This window comes from Marmota monax, unplaced genomic scaffold, assembly GCF_021218885.2.
Source record: "Marmota monax isolate L192 unplaced genomic scaffold, Marmota_monax_Labrador192_F-V1.1 WCK01_AAM20220418_F8-fsc00025, whole genome shotgun sequence".
Taxonomy (NCBI): Eukaryota; Metazoa; Chordata; class Mammalia; order Rodentia; family Sciuridae; genus Marmota; species Marmota monax.
Window position 1 is genome coordinate 8,621,943 of NW_026691950.1, and position 20,638 is coordinate 8,642,580.

The following is a 20,638-nucleotide window of genomic DNA, read 5'->3' on the forward strand; positions in this document are numbered from 1 at the left end:
CTTTTTCATCCCGTATGCTAGTAATTTGAGTTCTCTCTCTTCTTCTCTTCGCTAGCATGGCTAAGGGTCTGTCGATTTTGTTTATTTTTTCAAAGAACCAACTTTTAGTTTTGTCAATTTTTTCAATTGTTTCTTTTGTTTCGATTTCATTAATTTCAGCTCTGATTTTAATTATTTCTTGCCTTCTACTTCTTTTGCTGTTGTTTTGCTCTTCTTTTTCAAGGATTTTGAGATGAAGTATGAGATCATTTATTTGTTGGTTTTTTCTTTTTTTAAGGAATGAACTCCAAGCAATGAATTTTCCTCTTAGAACTGCTTTCAATGTGTCCCATAGATTCCGATATGTTGTGTCTGTGTTTTCATTAATCTCTAAGAATTTTTTAATTTCCTCCTTGATGTCTTCTATAACCCATTGATCATTCAGTAACCTATTGTTCATTCTCCAAGTGATGTATTCTTTTTCCTTCCTTCTTTTATCGTTGATTTTCAGTTCCATTCCATTATGATCAGATAGGATGCATGGTATTATCTCTACTCCTTTATATTGTCTAAGAGTTTCCCTGTGACATAATATATGATCTATTTTTGAGAAGGATCCATGTGCTGCTGAGAAAAAAGTGTAACTGCTTGATGTTGGGTGGTATATTCTATATATGTCAATTAAGTCTAGGTTATTAATTGTGTTATTGAGTTCTATAGTTTCCTTATTCAACTTTTGTTTGGAAGATCTCTCCAGTGGCGAGAGAGGTGTGTTAAAGTCTCCCATGATTATTGTATGGTGGTCTATTAGACTCTTGAACTTGAGAAGAGTTTGTTTGATGAACATAGCTGCACCATTGTTTGGGGCATATATATTTATGATTGTTATGTCTTGTTGGTGTATGGTTCCCTTAAGCAGTATGTAGTGTCCCTCTTTATCCCTTTTGATTAACTTGGGCTTGAAATCTATTTTATTTGATATGAGTATGGACACTCCTGCTTGTTTCCGAAGTCCATATGAGTGATATGATTTTTCCCAACCTTTCACCTTCAGCCTATGTGGTGAGCCGTGTTTGTAGACTGTTGCCACCATTAGAAGATGGCGCCAGTCTCTGTTGTGGATCTTGGTAAACAACTCCTTATTTGGGAGAGTTGGCGTGCTGTCCCTCAACACCCTATGAGAAAACCCCGCGTGGCAGCTTTGGATTGGACTTGAGTAAGCTTTATTAGGCTATGCTTGGGCGCTCGGTGGGGGGTCACTAGAAGATGATATATGAAACAAGGCCTGAATAAACTGCTGAAAGAAGAATCCTGTGTCGTGTTTTCCCTTGCCGGCGAGGGGTTGCGACAATTGGTGGCCCGGACGGGGAATTATATTCCTCAAACCCAGGATCCAGAACTTTCAGCAGTCAGGGTGGTGCACCGGTAAGTTCCCAGGTAAAGTGGGAATCCGCAAGCAAATAGCGGGGCACTCTCTCTGTAAATAGAGAGAGAGCGGGAAAAAGGGACGCTCCCCTGTAAAAGGAAGAGATCGGGGAATTCATAGAACGGAACGCTCCCCTGTAAAAGGAAGAGAGCGGGGACTTTTGTACTTTCACTTTCTTTATAGCTCTAAAAACATTATGGATGTTGCTTCTTCAAGCCCAATTTTGTTGGCCCTAGATGGTTTGTTACGTTCAAAAGGACTTAAAGTAAAGCAGAGCACTTTGCAGATGTTTTTGAGAGAAGCTGCAGGGGCCGCGGCCGCGGTCTGGGCATGAGGATGGCGGTGGGCTCAGTCAAGATGCAGCCGCCGTGCGAGAACCCGGCCCTGGCCGTGGCGGTGGTGGCGGCGGACAGCGCTCTGCGCCGCAGTCCCAGCGCCCACGAGCCGGAGCGCGAGCAGCCACCGGCATCGCTGCGGCCGCGGCTGAAGCACCTGCCGGCACTGCTGCGGAGCGGGCTCACGCTGCGGAGAAAGCGGAGCGCTGCCGGGGGCCGGGACCGGACGGAGCCGGTGTGGGTTCCAGAATGCCTGACAAGAAGAGTCCCGACAAATACATCTGTTTAATATAACCACTTTGGCCATTACTTCTCAGGTGTTGATTCCGTTGTCTCCTTCTAATCAGACCTCTAATGCCACTCATTTTAAGGCTTCTCCTATTGCACTCCTGAGTGTGGCTTCCCCCCAACATTCATGCCTTGCCAAGATCATTCTTGGGAGAAACATCAGGTCGCTAAAGGTTTCTCCCTTTCCCCCTCTCTTAAAAGATACTTGTATAATTCTTCCAACAATAATTCCTCTATAGGAGCAGGTTGGTCTTGGTTTCAATGGTTGATTTCCAATGAAAAGGGAGCCACAGCTGATATCTCCGCTTTGGCTCAATTACGAGGAGTCCAAAGTTGGCTGTTTAATGTTTCTGGTAGTTCCCAAGACTCGGAGCAATGTAGGAGACTTAAAATTACTTCACACAATTCACAATTATCTAATGCTACATTACCCTCCACAGCAGTCTGTCTCCAATCTCCGTTTCTGTTCCTTTTGGCTAATGTTACATTACAGGGGATGCTTAATTGTTCTAATATTACCTGTTACTTGTCTGAGTGTTGGAATGGATCCTGGCCTATGGCAGTGGTTATGAAAATTCCAACTTTTGTCCCGATCCCGGTTACTGCGGATCCAGAGTCATTTCCTATTGTTGAACTGATTAGAGCCCGTAGAGATTTTGGAATTACGGCAGCTATAGTGACAGCTGTGGCAGTGTCTGCTGCTGCAGCAGTTACAGCTGGAGTAGCCATGGCCAGCCAGGTTCAAACTGCTGCCACTATTAATCAGGTTATTCAACAAACATCCACCATACTTGAATCTCAAAGTAGAATTAATCAACACATTTTATCTGGGATTCTGGCTGCTAATCAAAGGATAGATCTGCTTCAAGCTCAAGTTGAGGAATTGTCTGACCTAGTACATTTGGGTTGTATTGATCAACGTGCACATTTATGTATAACCTCTGTCAGATTTAATGATTCCAGAAATACCTCTCAAATCATTGGACAGTACCTGGCCGGAAACTGGTCCATGGAAGCAGAGAAGTTGATCCAGACCCAACTGACACAAATTGCCATGTTGAACAACACTCGTGTGGACCCTGTGACATTGGGCCAATTTACAAATTGGTTGTCTTCTGCCTTTTCTTTCTTTAAGGAATGGGTGGGAATAGGCATTTTTGGAGCGATATGTTGTTTTGGGATTGTCCTTTGTCTGTGGCTTTTCTGTCGCCTAAGAGCTCGTCATAGCCAAGAAAAGGCTATGATCGTCCAGGCTTTTGCAGCCCTAGAGAATGGTATTTCTCCACAAATCTGGCTTGCACATCTTAAACAGTGATTTCTGGGCATGGCCATTGCACCCCAAGTTAGTTTCACATTGCACTGGGATTGGCATGTCCTCTTCCTTATTCTCTCCCAGTGCTGAATAGCCCTTGCACTCTGCAGGTCTTGTTACCATTGCACGCAGATGGGTTTCAGGACTGGTCTTTCTTCTCGGCTACAGACTCTTTACCTTCCTCTGGGGTTTAGGGATTGTGTTGCCAATTTAAATTTTGTCATTACTACCAGGCTACCTGTGTTATCCTACTTCTCACCGTCGTCACGATGCAGGATGCGAGGCAAGGCACTGCACTTGAGTGATCCGGTCTCCGGACCTCAAGGAAAGCATGTCCTATTGCATACGGGTTTGGTGTCCACGCCCCATCCCTCGAAAAAAGGCGTCGGCTGATATGGTGTCAGATCTAGGGAAGGCGCCTCCTTGGGACTGAGCCATACATTGCAGCCATGTTTGCACAGTGGGATAGGACCTCTACTTTCGCCTGCATTGTTTTTTAAGAGATAAGGGGGAACTGTGGTGAGCCGTGTTTGTAGACCGATGCCGTCATTAGAAGATGGCGCCGGTCTCCGTTGTGGATCTTGGTAAACAACTCCTTATTTGGGAGAGTTGGCGTGCTGTCCCTCAATACCCTATGAGAAAACCCCGCGTGGCAGCTTTGGATTGGACTTGAGTAAGCTTTATTAGGCTATGCTTGGGCGCTCGGCAGGGGGTCACTAGAAGATGATATATGAAACAAGGCCTGAATAAACTGCTGAAAGAAGAATCCTGTGTCCTGTTTTCCCTTGCCGGCGAGGGGTCGCGACAAGCCTATGTATGTCTTTTCCTATCAAATGCGTCTCCTGTAGGCAGCATATTGTTGGGTCTTGTTTTGTGATCCATTCTACTAGCCTGTGTCTCTTTATTGGTGAGTTTAAGCCATTAACATTTAGGGTTATTATTGAGATATGGGTTGTTCTTCCAGCCATATTTGTTTATTTATGTTACTAAACATGGTTTGTTTTCCTCTTTGATTATTTTCCCCCCTTTACTGTCCTACCTCCCACTGTTGGTTTTCATTGTTATTTTCCATTTTCTCTTCCTGTAATGTTTTGCCAAGGATGTTTTGAAGAGATGGTTTTCTAGCTGCAAATTCTTTTAACTTTTGTTTATCATGGAAGGTTTTAATTTCATCTTCCATCCTGAAGCTTAATTTCGCTGGAAACACAATTCTTGGTTGGAACCCATTTTCTTTCAGTGTTTGAAATATGTTATGAGAGACTTTCAGAGTCTGTGTTGAAAGATCAGCTGTTATCCTGATTGGCTTACCCCTAAATGTGATCTGCTTCCTTTCTCTTGTAGCTTTTAAAATTCTCTCCTTATTCTGTATGTTGGGCATCTTCATTATAATGTGTCTAGGTGTGGGTCTCTTATGATTTTGCACATTCGGCGTCCTGTAGGCTTCTAGGATTTGGGGTTCTGTCTCATTCTTCAAGTCTGGGAAGTTTTCTCGTATTATTTCATTGAATAGATTGCTCATTCCTTTGGTTTGAAACTCTGTCCCTTCCTGTATCCCAATGACTCTTAAATTTGGTCTCTTGATGTTATCCCATATTTCTTGGATGTTCTGCTCATGGTTTCTTAACAGTCTTGCTGAGCTGTCTATGTTCTTTTCAAGTTGAAATACTTTATCTTCATTGTCTGATGTTCTATCTTCTAAGTGTTCTACTCTGCTGGTAGTATTCTCAATTGAGTTTTTAAGTTGGTTTATTGCTTCCTGCATTTCTAGGATTTCTGTTTGTTTGTTTTTTATAACCTCTATCTCCCTGTATAGTTGATCTTTTGCTTCTTGGATTTGTTTATGTAATTCATTGTTGAAGTGATCTTTCATTGTCTGATTTTGCTGTCTGATGTCTTCCTTGAGACTCCAGATCATCTGAAGCATGTATATCCTGAATTCTTTATCTGACATTCCATCTGCTGCAGCTATTACCTCTTCTAACGTTGAGTTGACCTGCATTGCTTGTGGTCCTTTCTTTCCTTGTCTCTTCATACTGTTCGCGTTCCTTTCTACTTGGTGAAACTGTTGTGCTATTGAATTTTCCCCCTATATATTTATATTGGTCTTGTATAGTTGCAAAGTCTCCCTCGCAGGCGCAGGCGGTGGCTCTGCCCCTCCTCCAATTGGGGCAATGTGCCTACCACGCCAGCAGGCCACTGGGCCTGCTCTGCCGGTCGGTAGCAGGTCCGCCTACCTTGCAGGCGCGGGCGGCGGCTCTGTCCCTCTGCGGGCCGCTAGGCTTGTTCTGTTGGTGGTCGCAGTTCTGCCTACTTTGCAGGCGCAGGCAGAGGCACTGCCCCTCTGCAGGCCTCTGGGGCTGTTCTGCCAGTGGGTCGCAGGTCCGCCTACCTTGCAGGCGTGGGGGGCGGGGCGGCTCTACCCTTCCTCAGGCCACTGGGCCTGTTCTGTCTGTCGGTTGCAGGTCTGGCCTGTTCTGATGGTGGTCACAGTTCCGTCTACCTTGCAGGCGCAGGGGGAGGGGGCGGCTCTGCCTCTCAGCAGGCCGCTGCTCCTCTTCTGCCGGTGGGTTGCAGGCCCGCCTACCTTGCAGGAGTGATTGGAAGCTCTGCCCCTCCGCGGGCCACTGGGCCTTTTCTGTCGGTGGTCACAGTTCCGCCTACCTGGCAGGCGCGGGGGGTGGGGGGCGGCTCTGCCCCTCAGCAGGCCGCTGGGCCTGTTCTGTGGGTGGTCACAGTTCCGTCTACCTTGCCGGCGCAGGGGGAGGGGGCGACATTGCCTCTCAGCAGGCCGTTGCTCCTCTTCTGCTGGTGGGTCGCAGGCCCGCCTACCTTGCAGGAGTGATTGGAAGCTCTGTCCCGCCACAGGCCACTGGGCCTTTTCTGTTGGTGGTCACAGTTCCGCCTACCTAGCAGGCGCGGGGGGTGGGGGGCAGCTCTGCCCCTCAGCAGGCCTCTGGGCCTGCTCTGTGGGTGGTCACAGTTCTGTCTATCTTGCCGGCGCCACAAAATATGTCTTTAGCTTTTAGTTACCTACTTAAAACTTTAAAAGCAAATACTTAAAAGATGAACATAGGGTAAATAGAAGAAATCAACACAGAAGAATGCCAATCTTGACCTTTATCTAGGTTTTAGAAACAAAATTCACAGAATTAATTGTGAGAAGCAGGATGACACAGGGCCAGAATTTAACATGTGGAGTTAACAGTTCTACTATAAATTGTTTAACTTTGAGCAAGGGTCAAACCACCCAAGACACATACCATGAAAGTAGATAATTTAGCACCTTCCTGAGGTAATATACTTTAAATATCCGTTTAACATTTATTAAGGTAAGAATCTGAAATTACTATCCAGAGAAATAGGGCTATGGGTAGCAGAGTTCCAATTTGCCACTTCCCACTTAGGAAAGCTGATGTCCTAAAGTTAAGTCAGCCCATCTTTTCTGAGGACAATTAGGTGACCACATGTTGTTACTGGATACTGTTACGCAATTCCTCATAAAAAATCCAAGTGGATTCTCTCGTAATTTAGCAAACATAAAAATGTCCCTGAAAAAAGTTATGAATAATTTAATTTCATTCACCTTGTTTCATAAATTTTTAGATCCCCTTCTTTTTTAGTGTCAGTATGAATGGCCTTAAGTCAATGGGAAAAAATCTATCACAGGATGCTGGATTCCTTACCTGCCCAGTCTCTTCAATAAGTTCTCATCAGTCATTTTAAATTGCTCCAGTGATAGCAAACACACCATTTTCTGAGACTGTTATTATATTTTATATTTATATAACTTTACTCTTCTTAAAATTCTTCCTTTGGCTAAGTTGGAATATACTGCTCAATGACTTTCAAATAGTGATTCTATCTTTGCCCTGTGGTAGAATAGAGAAAGGTGGGGTTCCTCTTCCATGCCATGGCTCAGTAATATTTGAAGATGGCCATGGTACACCCTCAGAGGTTCACTCTCACTTCCCTCAACTATTATTCTGTACATGAACAGATTCTCAATCACCACCCTGGTCATTGTCTTCTAGCTATTCTATCACATTCTGTTTGGCTCTTTATGTCACTTGAAGATTTTCAACTGAAATTGACCCAGAGTCTTTTTAACTAAGTGCCTGTGGGACAACATTAAAATGAAAGCTCAAAACCACCATCCCAATCCTCCAGCACCACCTAAATGTATCCTCAACTTTTAGGTCCTGGATTTCAACAATGATGGAGATGTGCAAGTTAATTTTAACTCGTTGTTCTGTCAAATGAAGCTTATTAAGAAGGAAGCTAAGTCATCTCTGGAAATATCTCTCAAGTCACTGTAAAATTTCAATTCTTTTAATACACATATGAAGTTTGAATTATGTTTACATTTTCAGGAACATACTAATTATACAAAAATATGTACAATTGTAGTCAGCATATTGTGAAGTCCCATTAACCTAGACATTGAGGAGGACTCCCTCATCCAAGCATACATTTACTTATCCCTTGCATTCCAAATATGTATTCAGCATGTACTATATGTTAGGCACTGTTCTGAGCACTTACAACAATGTGCTAAGTCAACAACAACAAAAAAAAAAACAACTGTGGAGTTTTAAAGTAGGACAAACCATACATAGACAGACAAAAAGGGATATCTCCATGCTGCCGTGAAAAGATAACAAGAAACTTACTAAGGGTGGTTAGAGAAGGTTTCTCTAGAGTGAGTATCTTTAATCCAAGGGCTTAGTGTGAGGGGAAAAGATTTTTCCAGGCAAAGGAAGTTGAAAAGAGGTGAGTAGTTTTGAGAAATAAGAAGTGTGGCTGGAGCTGAGTCCCTAACACTAGAGAGGCAAGAAGGGCTTCAAACATCATAGCAGGGAGTATAGCTTGAAGTCTATGTCTGGTAGAAAATCTCTGGAAGGATAGAGGCAGTTTGTGTTTTTAAATGATCACTTTGGCAGCGAAGTAGATCAGGGATTAGAAAGGGGGAAAGAGGAGAGAAAAATGCAAATCTTATATCTCTAAAAGAGATAATAAAGCTTAGACTCTTCCAGAAACACACATACAACCTTTGAGTGCCATTTCAAAAATATGCATGACTATTTATGAAGAATTTGGTATGTATGTGCCAGATAGTGTCGTCAAGTGTGAGCCCTACAGATGTCATTCCATAGAATACCCACAGAGGAACCTAATGAAGTGTATGTAACCATTCTCAATTTAGAAACAAGAAACTGAGGATCAGCAAGCATCCAGCATCTTGTAACAGGCCATTGGCAGAGCTCTGGTTTGAATCTGGCTTCATCTGCCGCCAAGCTGTCAATTGCATTCTCTGCACTGGCCAGATTACATTCTTTACTCTCCTATGAACATGCATAATATACAATTTTGGTGAAAACATAGCACTTTTAAGCCTGCTCTTTGAGGAAACTCATTCAATCTTCAATGCAAACCTAGGTATTGAGTAAACCAAGGAAATGATCTTGTAGTTCCTAGGTTTGGGAAATAATCTTCAGTCTCTGGCCATCTGGCTAGCTAAAGCATTTTTATTTCACTGTCCTTTGTCTACTGTCCATTGTCCTTAAGAATTCTTCCTAAAGGGCTAGTGGCAATTCAGTACTCCCAAAGGAAAAAAAAAATCATAACCAACATGTCAAGTTCCAAATTTAAAGCCATCATTTCATGATCATGGAAGCTTTTCTCTGTAAAATATGAATGGAGTGATGACAAATCAGCAGGGTCTCCTAAGAGTCCCGGAAACCAAGCCAGGAATGGGCTTTCCAGGCCAAATGAGCACCCTCTCAGCTCTGATAAAATCACAAGCCCAGTGTTTAAACAAAATGGGAAAAAGTAATGGGCACACATCAAAAGCGTGTGACTGCAATACCTGCCTCCTTTTCCAAAGAGAGGCTTTACATGTACTCTGTGTATCAAAAAGTCATCTCTATGCTCTGTTGTTATTCTTCAGGCTGAAAAATTGTCAATTTTTTCCTAGGTACTAAATGCTGATTTTTTTGGTAATGTTTCATTTATTTACTCTATATGTATTAATTCTAAAGAAAAAAAACTTGCACACACAGTAAATTAAAATTTTAACTTTTGTAAGAACAATTATTTTCTTATACTAATTTTACTGAGGGTTTTTTTTCATTTTTTTATGAGTTGCACATGACAATACAATGATCTTGACATATCATACATTTGAATCCAAATGGGTATAATTTCTCATTTTTCTGAGTGTACAGGTTGCAGAATCACATTGGTTATACAGACATGTATATACATACAGCAATACTAGTGTCTATTTTATTCTGCTGCCCTTCCTATCCATCCTCTCCCTCCTTATTCCCCCCTCCCCACCCCTCCCATACTTCTCTCTACCCAATCTAATGTGACACATTTTTTCCCCCCCACATCATCCTACATGTATTTTGTATAAGGATGAGGGTGTCCTTCCATCTTCCGTGCAATTCCCCTTCTCCCTCCCTTTCTCTCCTACCTCGCTTCCCTATCTAGAGGCAATTTTATTCTCCTGTTCTTCCTCCCCACCACATTTTGAGTCACCCCCCCTTATATCAAAGAAGACATTCAGCATTTGTTTTTTAGGGATTGGCTAACTTCACTTAGCATAATCTGCTCTAATGCCATCCATTTCCCTGCAAATGCCATGATTTTGTTATTTTTTAGTGCTGAGTAATATTCCATTGTGTATAAATGCCACATTCTTTTTTATCCATTCATCTGTTGAAGGGCATCTAGGTTGGTTCCACAGTGAATTGTGCTGCTATGAACATTGATGTAGCTGTGTCCGTGTAGTATTCTCATTTTAGGTCTTTTGGGTATAGTCCAAGAAGGGGAATAGCTGGGTCAAATGGTGGTTCCATTTCCAGCTTTCCAAGGAATCTCCATACTGCTTTCCAAATTGGCTGCACCAATTTGCAGTCCCACCAGCGATGTACAAATGTACCTTTTTCCCCACATCCTCGCCAGCACTTGTTATTGTTTGACTTCATAATTTCAAAATGAAATTGAATCCCTTTCTCTCACCATGCACAAAAGTTAACTCAAAATGGATCAAGGAGCTAGGAATCAAACCAGAGACTCTACGTCTAATAGAAGAAAAAGTTGGCCCTAATTTCCATCTCGTGGGGTTGGGCTCCAAATTCCTTAATAGGACACCTATAGCACAAGAGTTAAAATCAAGAATCAACAAATGGAATGTATTCAAACTAAAAATTTTTTTCTCAGCAAGAGAAATAATAAGAGAGGTAAATAGGGAGCCTACATCCTGGGAACAAATTTTTACTCCTCACACTTCAGATAGAGCTCTAATCTCCAGAGTATACAAAGAACTCAAAAAATTAAACAACAAAAAAACAAGTAACCCAATCAACAAATGGGCCAAGGATCTGAACAGACACTTCTCAGAGGAGGACATACAGTCAATCAACAATTACACGAAAAAATGCTCACCATCTCTAGCAATCAGAGAAATGCAAATTAAAACTACTCTAAGATACCATCTCACTCCAGTTAGAATGGCAGCCATTATGAAGTCAAACTTGCTGATATTTTTAAGCTCTCCCTCCTAACCCACATATTTTTTATGGCCACCCAAATAGTCATCAGTTAAATTTTAAATTCATAGAATTCATATTATACTCCAATTAGCCTGGGTTATTTATTTACTAAATGTATTTATTAAAAGCAACAACAGTGTAAAGTAAAAACTGTTCAACTTCATTATTAGAACATATAGCTAATGAGTATCTGAGGTCTCAAAGGAATTGGGCTAAAAATTACACCATTTATACATCCCACTATAGTCTTTTTAAATTAAATTCTAAATGTTTTTAAGTAGCTATTTTCTCTAGCATGGAATATAAGCACCCTTCCATTATTTGAACAGTAGAAGAAGCTAATTAATAAAAATGTAAAATTTAAAATAATTTTGTAATTATTTTCAACAATGCCTTTTACTTTTTTGAACTTATTGTGTTTATTAATTAGGTTGCAGATCCCATGTGTGCAATATATGACAATAGGAAGGAGTGGTTGAAAGCACAATTATAAAACTAAACATAATAATAAATGTAATAATAAAAATAAGATAAGTCCCCAAAGGACACTTGAAAACTAACTGTAAATTATTATTCATTGTAATAGAAAATGAAAAACTCTTATATGAACCAGGTCAGGGGAAAAACAAATTTGGGGTACTAAAAGTGCCCTGAAAATTATGAGTAACTGTAAGAGATTGAACTATAATAGAAAGGATAATCAAAATGAATTTAGAGACTTCTGAAAGCTGAAAGTACTCTCATCTTGCCTTATTTTTGAGCACACAAATAATTTCACTTAAATCACTCTGAAATTAAGAAGTGAGAAAGTAAGAGCAATTAAGGCAGAGTGATTTAAGTGAAATCATTTGAAATTTGGCAGAAATAGAACTAGAATCCAGTTCCATCGGCCTTTGGTATTCTAATTTCTTTTAAACCATATATTCTCCTACATTTTTGCAATCCTTTGATATTTACCATATATCCTGGATACATTTTTATGTTCCTCATTTCATTAATACTACATGTCTTGTTTAATACATCATCTTATAATTATTGCTGATTTTTTTTTTGCAGTCTTGGGGATTGAGCCCAGCACTATTATAACAGCTATGTTACCCACCCACTTTACTGAGCTCTTATTTAATCCTCATATTAATTTTATAAAGTATAACTGTCATTTAATAGACAAGAAAGCTGTGACCATGATTTCATTTGCTTACTTTCTCAATCACTGCAGCATGTTGATTGGTGGCCCTCCAATAGATGCCCATGCCCTAACTCCAGGAACCCGTGTATGTGGCCTTATTTGGAAAAGGGTCTTCATGGTTGTAGTTAAAGATCTTGAAACAAGGATGATCTTGGATTTTCTGGGTTGGCCCTAACATTATTTATAAGGTTCAAAGTCAGAACAGAAGGAGACATAAACACAGAGGCTATGTAAAGATGGAGGCAGATACTGAAGTGATATGATCACAAGTCAAAGAATTGAAGCCACCAGAAACTGGTAAAGAATAATTCTCCCCCAGAGCCCTAGGAAAGAGCAGACTTTGGACTCCTAGTCTCCAGAACTGTAAGGGGATAAATTTCTGTTGCTTGAGCTGTGCAGCTTGTAGTAATTTGTTACAGCAGCCCTGAGAAACCAATGCAATTATCTTTTGGATTGTCATTGTCTCAGAACAGAAAGGGCCTCTTTACTGTCTTTCCATTTTGTGTTTTTGTTTATTTTTATTTTTTTTGTGATGCTGGTGATTGAACCCAGGTACAATACTAAGCAAATGCTTGACCACAGAGCCACATCCCTGGGCTGACCACCCCATATTTTAACTTATAAGAAAGACCTAACCACGTTTCTCTCTGTGTGTTCCATGAAGGAACCCTCTGCAGCCAGTTCCTTACCATGAAATGTTTCCCTGAATGATGTGTCTAATAATAGTTCTTTTCTTCTACAATTCAGAATCACTGCTTTTATCCTCTCTCAAAGCAATGGCAACCCATGCTTTTTGCAGTTAAAATAATATATGCCTTTCCCCTATTCCCAGCATATTTTACACACTAATTAAATTAGTACAAATAACATGAAACCTACTTGCACTTGAAAATGCAACTTATTCTTATATTACTACTCTGAAAACTTCCTAACACTTTAATCCAGGAAATAATTGATGTTGTTTGTGAACATACGTTTAACACATGCTATGAACATTTTTTAAAACTATACTTGGTGTTTCAAATAGTCCATGGCTCCTTTTTATTGATTTATTCTGATTGAAAATTATTTCTTATCCTATTTAACATTATTATGAATTATCTCTTTGTCCCTCCACATCTGTCTACTCTTCATACTCTCTATCCTGCAGAGGGTTCTCATGATGATAAAAATCATCCGGAATTTCACCCATACTTGACTTAGATTATTTAGATGATAAGATTTAGGACTTTGGAGTTTATGATATTTAAATTAGATTTTGGATCTTATCCACAGCATGCAGATCAGTTGTGTCCCCTTCTGTCCTCTTGTTGAGCCTGAATTCAGTAGGTTAGAGGCACTGTCAGGAGAGAGAGATCAGGGTATTTGTTCCTTCTTTTCTCTCCCTGCAGGACTGAAGGGCATTCAATGGCTGTGCTCCTCTGCCCAGGGACATCACCTGGACAGTTGGAGACCCCCAACCCTATGTGTTGCCATTGTTTCGAGAGAGGATGCCTTCATGGCACACAGAGAGAGAAAACTTGGTTAGGCCTGTCTCGTAAGTTAAAATATGGGATGGTCAGCCCAGGGATGTGGCTCCGTGGTAAAGCATTTGCCTAGTATTGTCCCTGGGTTCAGTCACCAGCATCACAAAAATAAAAAGGTGCTGCTAGCCCTTTCTGCTCTTCCAGCCTTGGGTGGTGGAACTGCATCTCCCTATCAACAGAACCTGGTACTTCCTAGCACTGTTTATTCTATTTGTTCTGCCCACACTGCCAGTCTTTTCAATAAACTCTTCCAGTGACCCCTGGGGGTGTGTTGTGTGTCTCCTGCCTGACCACCACTGCAACAGCATTTGAGTATCCTCTGACAGCATCAACCTACACACTGAATACAGATTTCTCACTGAATAAGATTATTCTGGGTTTACCAAACCCTTGCAACTTCAGAGAATTACGACTGGTTATGACAATTATGGGTCTCTTTCTCCTCTAAAAGTAACAAAAACAAAAGGCGGTAGCATAGGATACTTTTGTTCCTCTTGGGCACTTTTAAATAGTAGCTTGATAAACAACAGCAATAACAAATTTAATTTTGATTAATAACTGGATTCTTATCACTGAATGATTTTGGCTTCAAAATACCTGTCATCTCCATCAATGATGCATTCAGGGAAGGCGAGGCTACAGCCAAATAACATGATGTGCTGGTAGCAATTGAGACGATGGAGGTATGTGAAGAACTTGATGAACTTCTCCATTTTCATGTTTTTGATAACTGAGATGAGAGGTGTCATTGTGTTATGATAAGGCAGCATCTGACATTGGCTGTGGGTGATGTTCATGCAGGCACCTGAGAAGTGGAGATAATTACATTTAGAAGTAGACATATCAGAAATACATGTTTACAAACTGATTTGCTGTGACAGGTTACTGTGCTCAAAAGATACAGTATATTCTACAAATAATTATTAAAAGTAAAAATTGTTATAGATAGAATATCATGCACACATATAAGTATGTGTAGTATGTAGATATGATATGGAATCAACCTATTAATATTGATAGAAGTAGAGCAATTATTTCCTGGGCAAATAGCTGTGGGATCACAGCTGGCCAGGACAAAATGTATCAAACAAATTTTAAACATGCTTATCTGATGACACTACAATATCATTTCTAGAAACTCACCCTAAGTAAACCATCATGGTCATGAATGTAGATTTATCTGCAGGATCTTCATCTCTGCATAGTTTACTGTTTTTTAGGAGAGAAATCTATCTAAACATTCAACAAATGGAATTGGTTCTAAACATTATGGAATGAACAATAATATTTTATGAAATATAAATGCTTTAGAAGAATAACTATACACAGTGATGCTCATAATGTCATGAATAAAATCAACAAGCCACAAAACCATCTGTATACCATGATCTTGTTTCTGAAAACACACAATTATACAAGGATTTGCAAACCTCCCTATATCACAATTCAGGATCAGCTCAGAGCCTCTGACTTCATTTTCTTACATAGCCAGTTCTTCTGAGCACAACGACAGTCATGGACTTTCCATTTCTTTCATTCCAGAAACTCACCTGGTTGATCCAATATAAACTAAAATGTTGACATGGGTCTCTGGGATGGGATTTTAGGAGCCTTATATTTTTTCTTTAATTCTATAGTCTCTTATTGATTCATATAAAGATGTATTGCTTTTATTTTTTTCCAAATGATATAATCAAAATTAAATTTGTTATTGCTGTTGTCTATCAAGCTACTATTTAAACACAGAATCTTCAGGCTTTAAACATACAGTCAAATAATTAATCATATTTTGAGGGAGGGAAAAATTAGAAGGGAAAGTTCAATAAGAATGGGAACAACTCTTCTGATTGCTCAGAGAGAACTTGAAGAAAATGTTCTCTCCAAACATAAGGCTAACTCCACTTTAATAAAAACAATATTAAAAATAAGGTGGTATCTTTGATAATATGGCCAAACATGTACATCTGTAAGACACAATAAATGCTGCCCAAAATAGCAGGATTTCCTACCCTTTCTGCCTCACTCATTCAAACAGGTCACTTTACAGTCTACTTCTGACCCTTTCCTTATCTACTAGGTCTTCTACTAAGCAACATTTCCAATCTCACTTTTCTTTCACACTGCTCCAAAAACCTTCAAAGACCTGTAGGAAGTCTTTCCCCTGAATGACCAAATTGTAGCCATCAGATCAAAGAGTCTCATACCATGAAAAGATACAATTCCCCATTGTTGGATAATATTCATTGATCACCCACAAAGTGTTGAGCTCAGTGGGTCAAGATCAAAACATGGTTTCCACTTTCAAAGGCAACCAATGACATGTGGAATTTTTCTCTGCACCAAGAACTTAGGGACAAAACCCTTTCTTGTACCTCACCAAATTCAAAATATAAAATGAGACAAAAGAAAATTACAAGGAAATTTCCAAATAAAAATATGAAAATAACACAAATAGACAGAGGTATACATAAATTCAGTTTACCATAAGGGCTGAGGTAGAGCAATCTGGCATATTTCATGAAGATGATGCTCAAATTGTTCAGAGAGGAAAGTTAAGCAGATGTCAGTGTGAAAGAGCATTATGGGCCGGGAAGAGGATACACAGGCAGCAGACTCAAAAATGCCACACTGTGTACACTGTGCTACAAAAACAGAAGTTTGCTTATAAGACACAAAAGTAAGTTTTTCTCTATCAAAAGCATGCACTCATTTTCATAAAATCAGACTTGAAAAGACATTTATTGAAAATCAACCTTGTGCTGGGCACCAAAACAGGCACTCAGATTCTCTCGTTCACAATTATCTTAATTTCACAATTCAGTGAAGTGATATTATATCTATGTTATACATGAGAAAACTCAATTTCAGAAAACCACCTGGGGGTACTTCGCTATCGAGAGTAAATTCCAGAAATGAAACCTCTGTCTTCTGAGTAACTTACATCTGGATGCAACAAGCTAATGTAAAGAGCGTGATTATTTTACAAATAGTTTTTAAAGAGGATAATTATTAATGGCCCATGAAAGGAAGAGGCTAAAATTCATATAATATCACAAGGTTGGTGTATGAGTTCATTTTCTGTTTCTAATAATACAATACCACAGACCTGGTAATTGGAAAGAAGAGAGCTTTGGCTTATGGTTCTAGAGATGCAAGAGTGAGGGGCCACATCAGGTAAGAGCGTTCTTGCTGGTGGGAAACTGCAGAGTTCTGGGACAGCATGGGGCATCGTGTGGCAGAACAGCTTGTGAGCTCAGGGCTTTCTTCCTCTTCCTATGTAGCCACTATTTGCATCATGGGAACCTCACATAGCCTCATTTAATCCTTAATACCTTCCGAAGGCCTCACCTTCATATACCATTAGAATATGACTTTGAGGGTCCAGTTTCCAATACATGAAATTTGAGGGACACATGCAAACCACACAGTGTATCTATATTAATATGTAATATGCCCATATATACTCTACATAATTTGTTTTAATGACATTGTTTTCTTTAGAAATTATCAATTTTAAAATCTGTACACTTGAGCCCAGACCACATTTGAAGCAATTAGATGACCCCAAACTCATGCTCCTCACCTAGACAAAAGAAAACATTGAATATTGAGAGATCATTTGAAAAACAAAAGATAGGAAAATTATAATTTGGTCAGCTACAATTCATTCATGGCACTATGAATTGCACAAAAGAAAAAATAATATTTCCCTCTATATTTCTCTCTATTAGCTAATTCCCATGGGAAGAGAGAATCTATACTCAGGAAAAGTAATATGAAATCCTAAATCTCAGAAGTCTTAAAATAATTGGTAAAACACAAATAATAATGTGTTATATTTGTGTAATGGTTTTCCAAAGTATGATCAAATTATAAATTTTAATCCTAAGAATATAACACATATTTTCTCATAATACATAAAGAAACTAATGCTCTCACACGTAGGTAGAAAGACAATGGATGGGCAAACAAATACCTAAACGGACCAAAAAAAGTGATTTAAGAGAAACACAAGGTCAACAGCAGAAGCGAGACTGTTGTTCAGGTCCTCATAACATTCTTCTTCCTCAACCACAGTTGTCAATAGCACAGCAAACACTGAAGAAATCCCCAAGAGCAAGAATTTAATGTTGGATGGATGATGAAGAAAGATTAGATAAAAAGAAAGAACTCATTTTGTTGTTGAAAAATTTTAAAAGGTCTGGATTAACAGAAGCATATAAAAGGAGAAAAATAAAAATTTAAAGATTGAGAATAAAATGCATGTGACAAAGAAAGATTATAAAATTTCAGTCTGGGCTGAAGTGTTCACCAAACTTACCTAAGAATTTGCTCATACCCAACAAATATAAAAGAGAATTACTTCTAATACTCTGGACTTCAAACTTTTTATATTCAGGTAATTATGTCAGTATCCTATTACCCCTCTCACTCAGCATGTGGATCAAATCATTTTTTTCTAGAACATTCCATTGTATTTGAGATATGTAATTCTGCTATTGTATGTAGATACATTCTTACCAGAAGAAATGAGTTTTCACAAGCCAGCTACATGCTGTGCTCCATGGAAAGTCACTTGTCCCTGAGGAAGGGGAGGGCACTATTGAAAATAGGCTCATTTGCTGTTGTTTCTCAATCAAACTTTGTTTTCTTAGGGAGGAAGAAACGAGGGGATCATTTTTCTTCACTAAGAACTTACTACTGAGTCTAATACAAATTAGAGAGCAGGGCTGATATACAAGAAGATGTATAACTAACCAAAATGTTCCTATAGACATCACTATTTAATGAACTGTTCTAAAGAACAGTTATGCCAAGTTGGGAACTAGAGAAGAGAATCTAAAAACAGGTCTGGAAAACAAAATTGCTTCTTGATGCAATATACTTTTAGTTTGTTCTAGTCTGGTCTGGTTTGGTCTGGTTTGCAACGCTGGGAGTCAAACCCAGGACCTCCTCATGTGTGCTAGGCAAGCACTGCATTACTGAGCTGCATCCCCAGACCCCAATGCAGTGTACTTCTAGTAAGATAGAAATATTTATTCTTATTAGTGACTCGATTCTAAAGCTCCATTGCTAGTAAGACATGATTTAATCACAAATTTTCAGAGTACTCATTGATAACAATGCAGGTCTACAATTTGAGAAAAAAATAAAAATACAAAAACAAAGTGCTGCTGAAAGTTGTTTTCGTGATTTATTTTGTTTTGTTTTCATAACCTAACTCAATGGCTTTCTGGATGAAACTTGGACTTTACTGCTCATACTTCATTGTGAATACTTCTAGATACTAGAATCAGGAAGCAAAGATGGGCCTTTTTAGGAATTTTCCCTATGCTCAATTGGAAATTATGATAAGTTTTGTTCTGACTTTTAGAATTAAATAATATGAATTTTTAAAGCTCTTACTAATTTTAAAAGCAGAATGAAGAATAGTTAACTTTTCAAAACTAACATAGACTTCATCAACAGTCCTGAGTAATCTTAAATGATGATCCCCATAACTAGACAGGCCTGGGGGGGGGGGCGGTGCAGATCCACTTACTAGACATTTCTGCACTGAGTTTTTATATTAATGATTTTTGTTACTCACATTCTCTATTTTCCTTAATTACAAACGATCTCACTTTAAATCTGTGCAATATGGCAAATATTGAATTGCATAGCATTTATTTCAACAGAAGGTTTTTTTAATTTCTTAAAATCAAATAAAATATTGCTTTTTAAATATAAGCAAAACTATATCTAAACCATAGTGATTAGAATACATAGTAGTATTATTTGATAGGAAAGAATCAAACCAAACAATAATGAAAAATCAACTTTCTAAAGTACTTTGGTACCGTTTGCCTAATATTCTAACAGGAACCCTTGGTAACCTTTCTGACTTCCTTTACAATCTCGTATATTTCATTAAAAGTCTACTAGAATGGATTCCACTGTGCCAGAAGGTGACATTTTATCAGAGCACAATTGATCTGCCCTAATTTACCTAAACTGACTCCTTTTAACTCATTGATTTACTTCACAGTTCTCCCCTGTGGACAGTTCTCTCCATTTGTTTGTTCTACTTCCAAATCCTAAGGATGCAACGAGATTGTAAAGCAGAGTTTTTGCAGACAGCCACTTTTAGTGGTTTGGAAAAAAATAGTCATGAGGGGGTTGGCCTTCTTCCCAAATGTCTCTTTTCTATTCCTCTCATCTAGTCTCATTAATTTTGGTTTTGGTTCCCATATGATATCCTTTATTACAACCTCTTTAGTTTACATCCTTTTTCTGGTTATGCTATTTTGAACCTTCTCACATCACCCCTTTTGTCTCTATACTTTTGTCCTCAGTATTTACTTTTGTTCTCAGCCCTTTCACATACTCATTTGCTCATTTGCCCTCCTTATAAGCTATTATCTCTGTTTCACAGCTGAGGAAACAAGGTTAAGTGATTTCCCCCAAGGTTCACACAGCTAGTGAATGGTGATGCTGGAATTTAACTCATCTCATCCCAAGTCCAAGTCTCCTTTCACCAACAGCTGCCAAGCATCATAGTTAAAGGCATCTACTCACCTGGGTTTATGCTGTTACTCAGTGAGGGGACCCTGAGTCCCGCAGAGGCAGGAAGGGCCTTGCTCACTGGTTCGCCCAATAGACTTCTATTGAGCTCCTGCTATGAGCCAAGAAAAAATGATATTCTAGTAACAAAGCAAAAGATACTAAGCAAAATAAAACACATGCCCTTATGGAGCTTATGGTCTAATAAAACACACACATACACACACACACAATAAATATTGTCCAACATACATGATTATACACATAGTCATAGTCCCAATGCTCTGAAATACCCAAGGGAGCAGATATGCCTTCGTAAAGGAAGACTAACATCACAATAAGTTTATCCTTATTAAGACTGCACAAAGACTATGAGCTTTGTGAAAATTGTCAGAATCAAATTGGAGTCACTTGTGTCAACCCTACAATAATAGATAAATAAATCTGGGAGGTTATAAAGGGAGAGTTCTCATGCATGACT

At 39.2% G+C, this 20,638-nt stretch overlaps 1 protein-coding gene across 2 annotated transcripts in view; it reads right to left on the bottom strand.

Moving 5' to 3' along the window:
* Window positions 1-20,638, bottom strand: part of Corin (corin, serine peptidase) — a 291,574-nt gene that overhangs the window by 181,139 nt on the left and 89,797 nt on the right. For both annotated transcript variants that reach the window (XM_046457155.2, XM_046457224.2), the window contains exon 4: window positions 14,212-14,419. In XM_046457155.2, coding sequence (XP_046313111.1) covers window positions 14,212-14,419 — 208 coding nt within the window. The remainder of the gene's footprint in view (window positions 1-14,211; window positions 14,420-20,638) is intronic.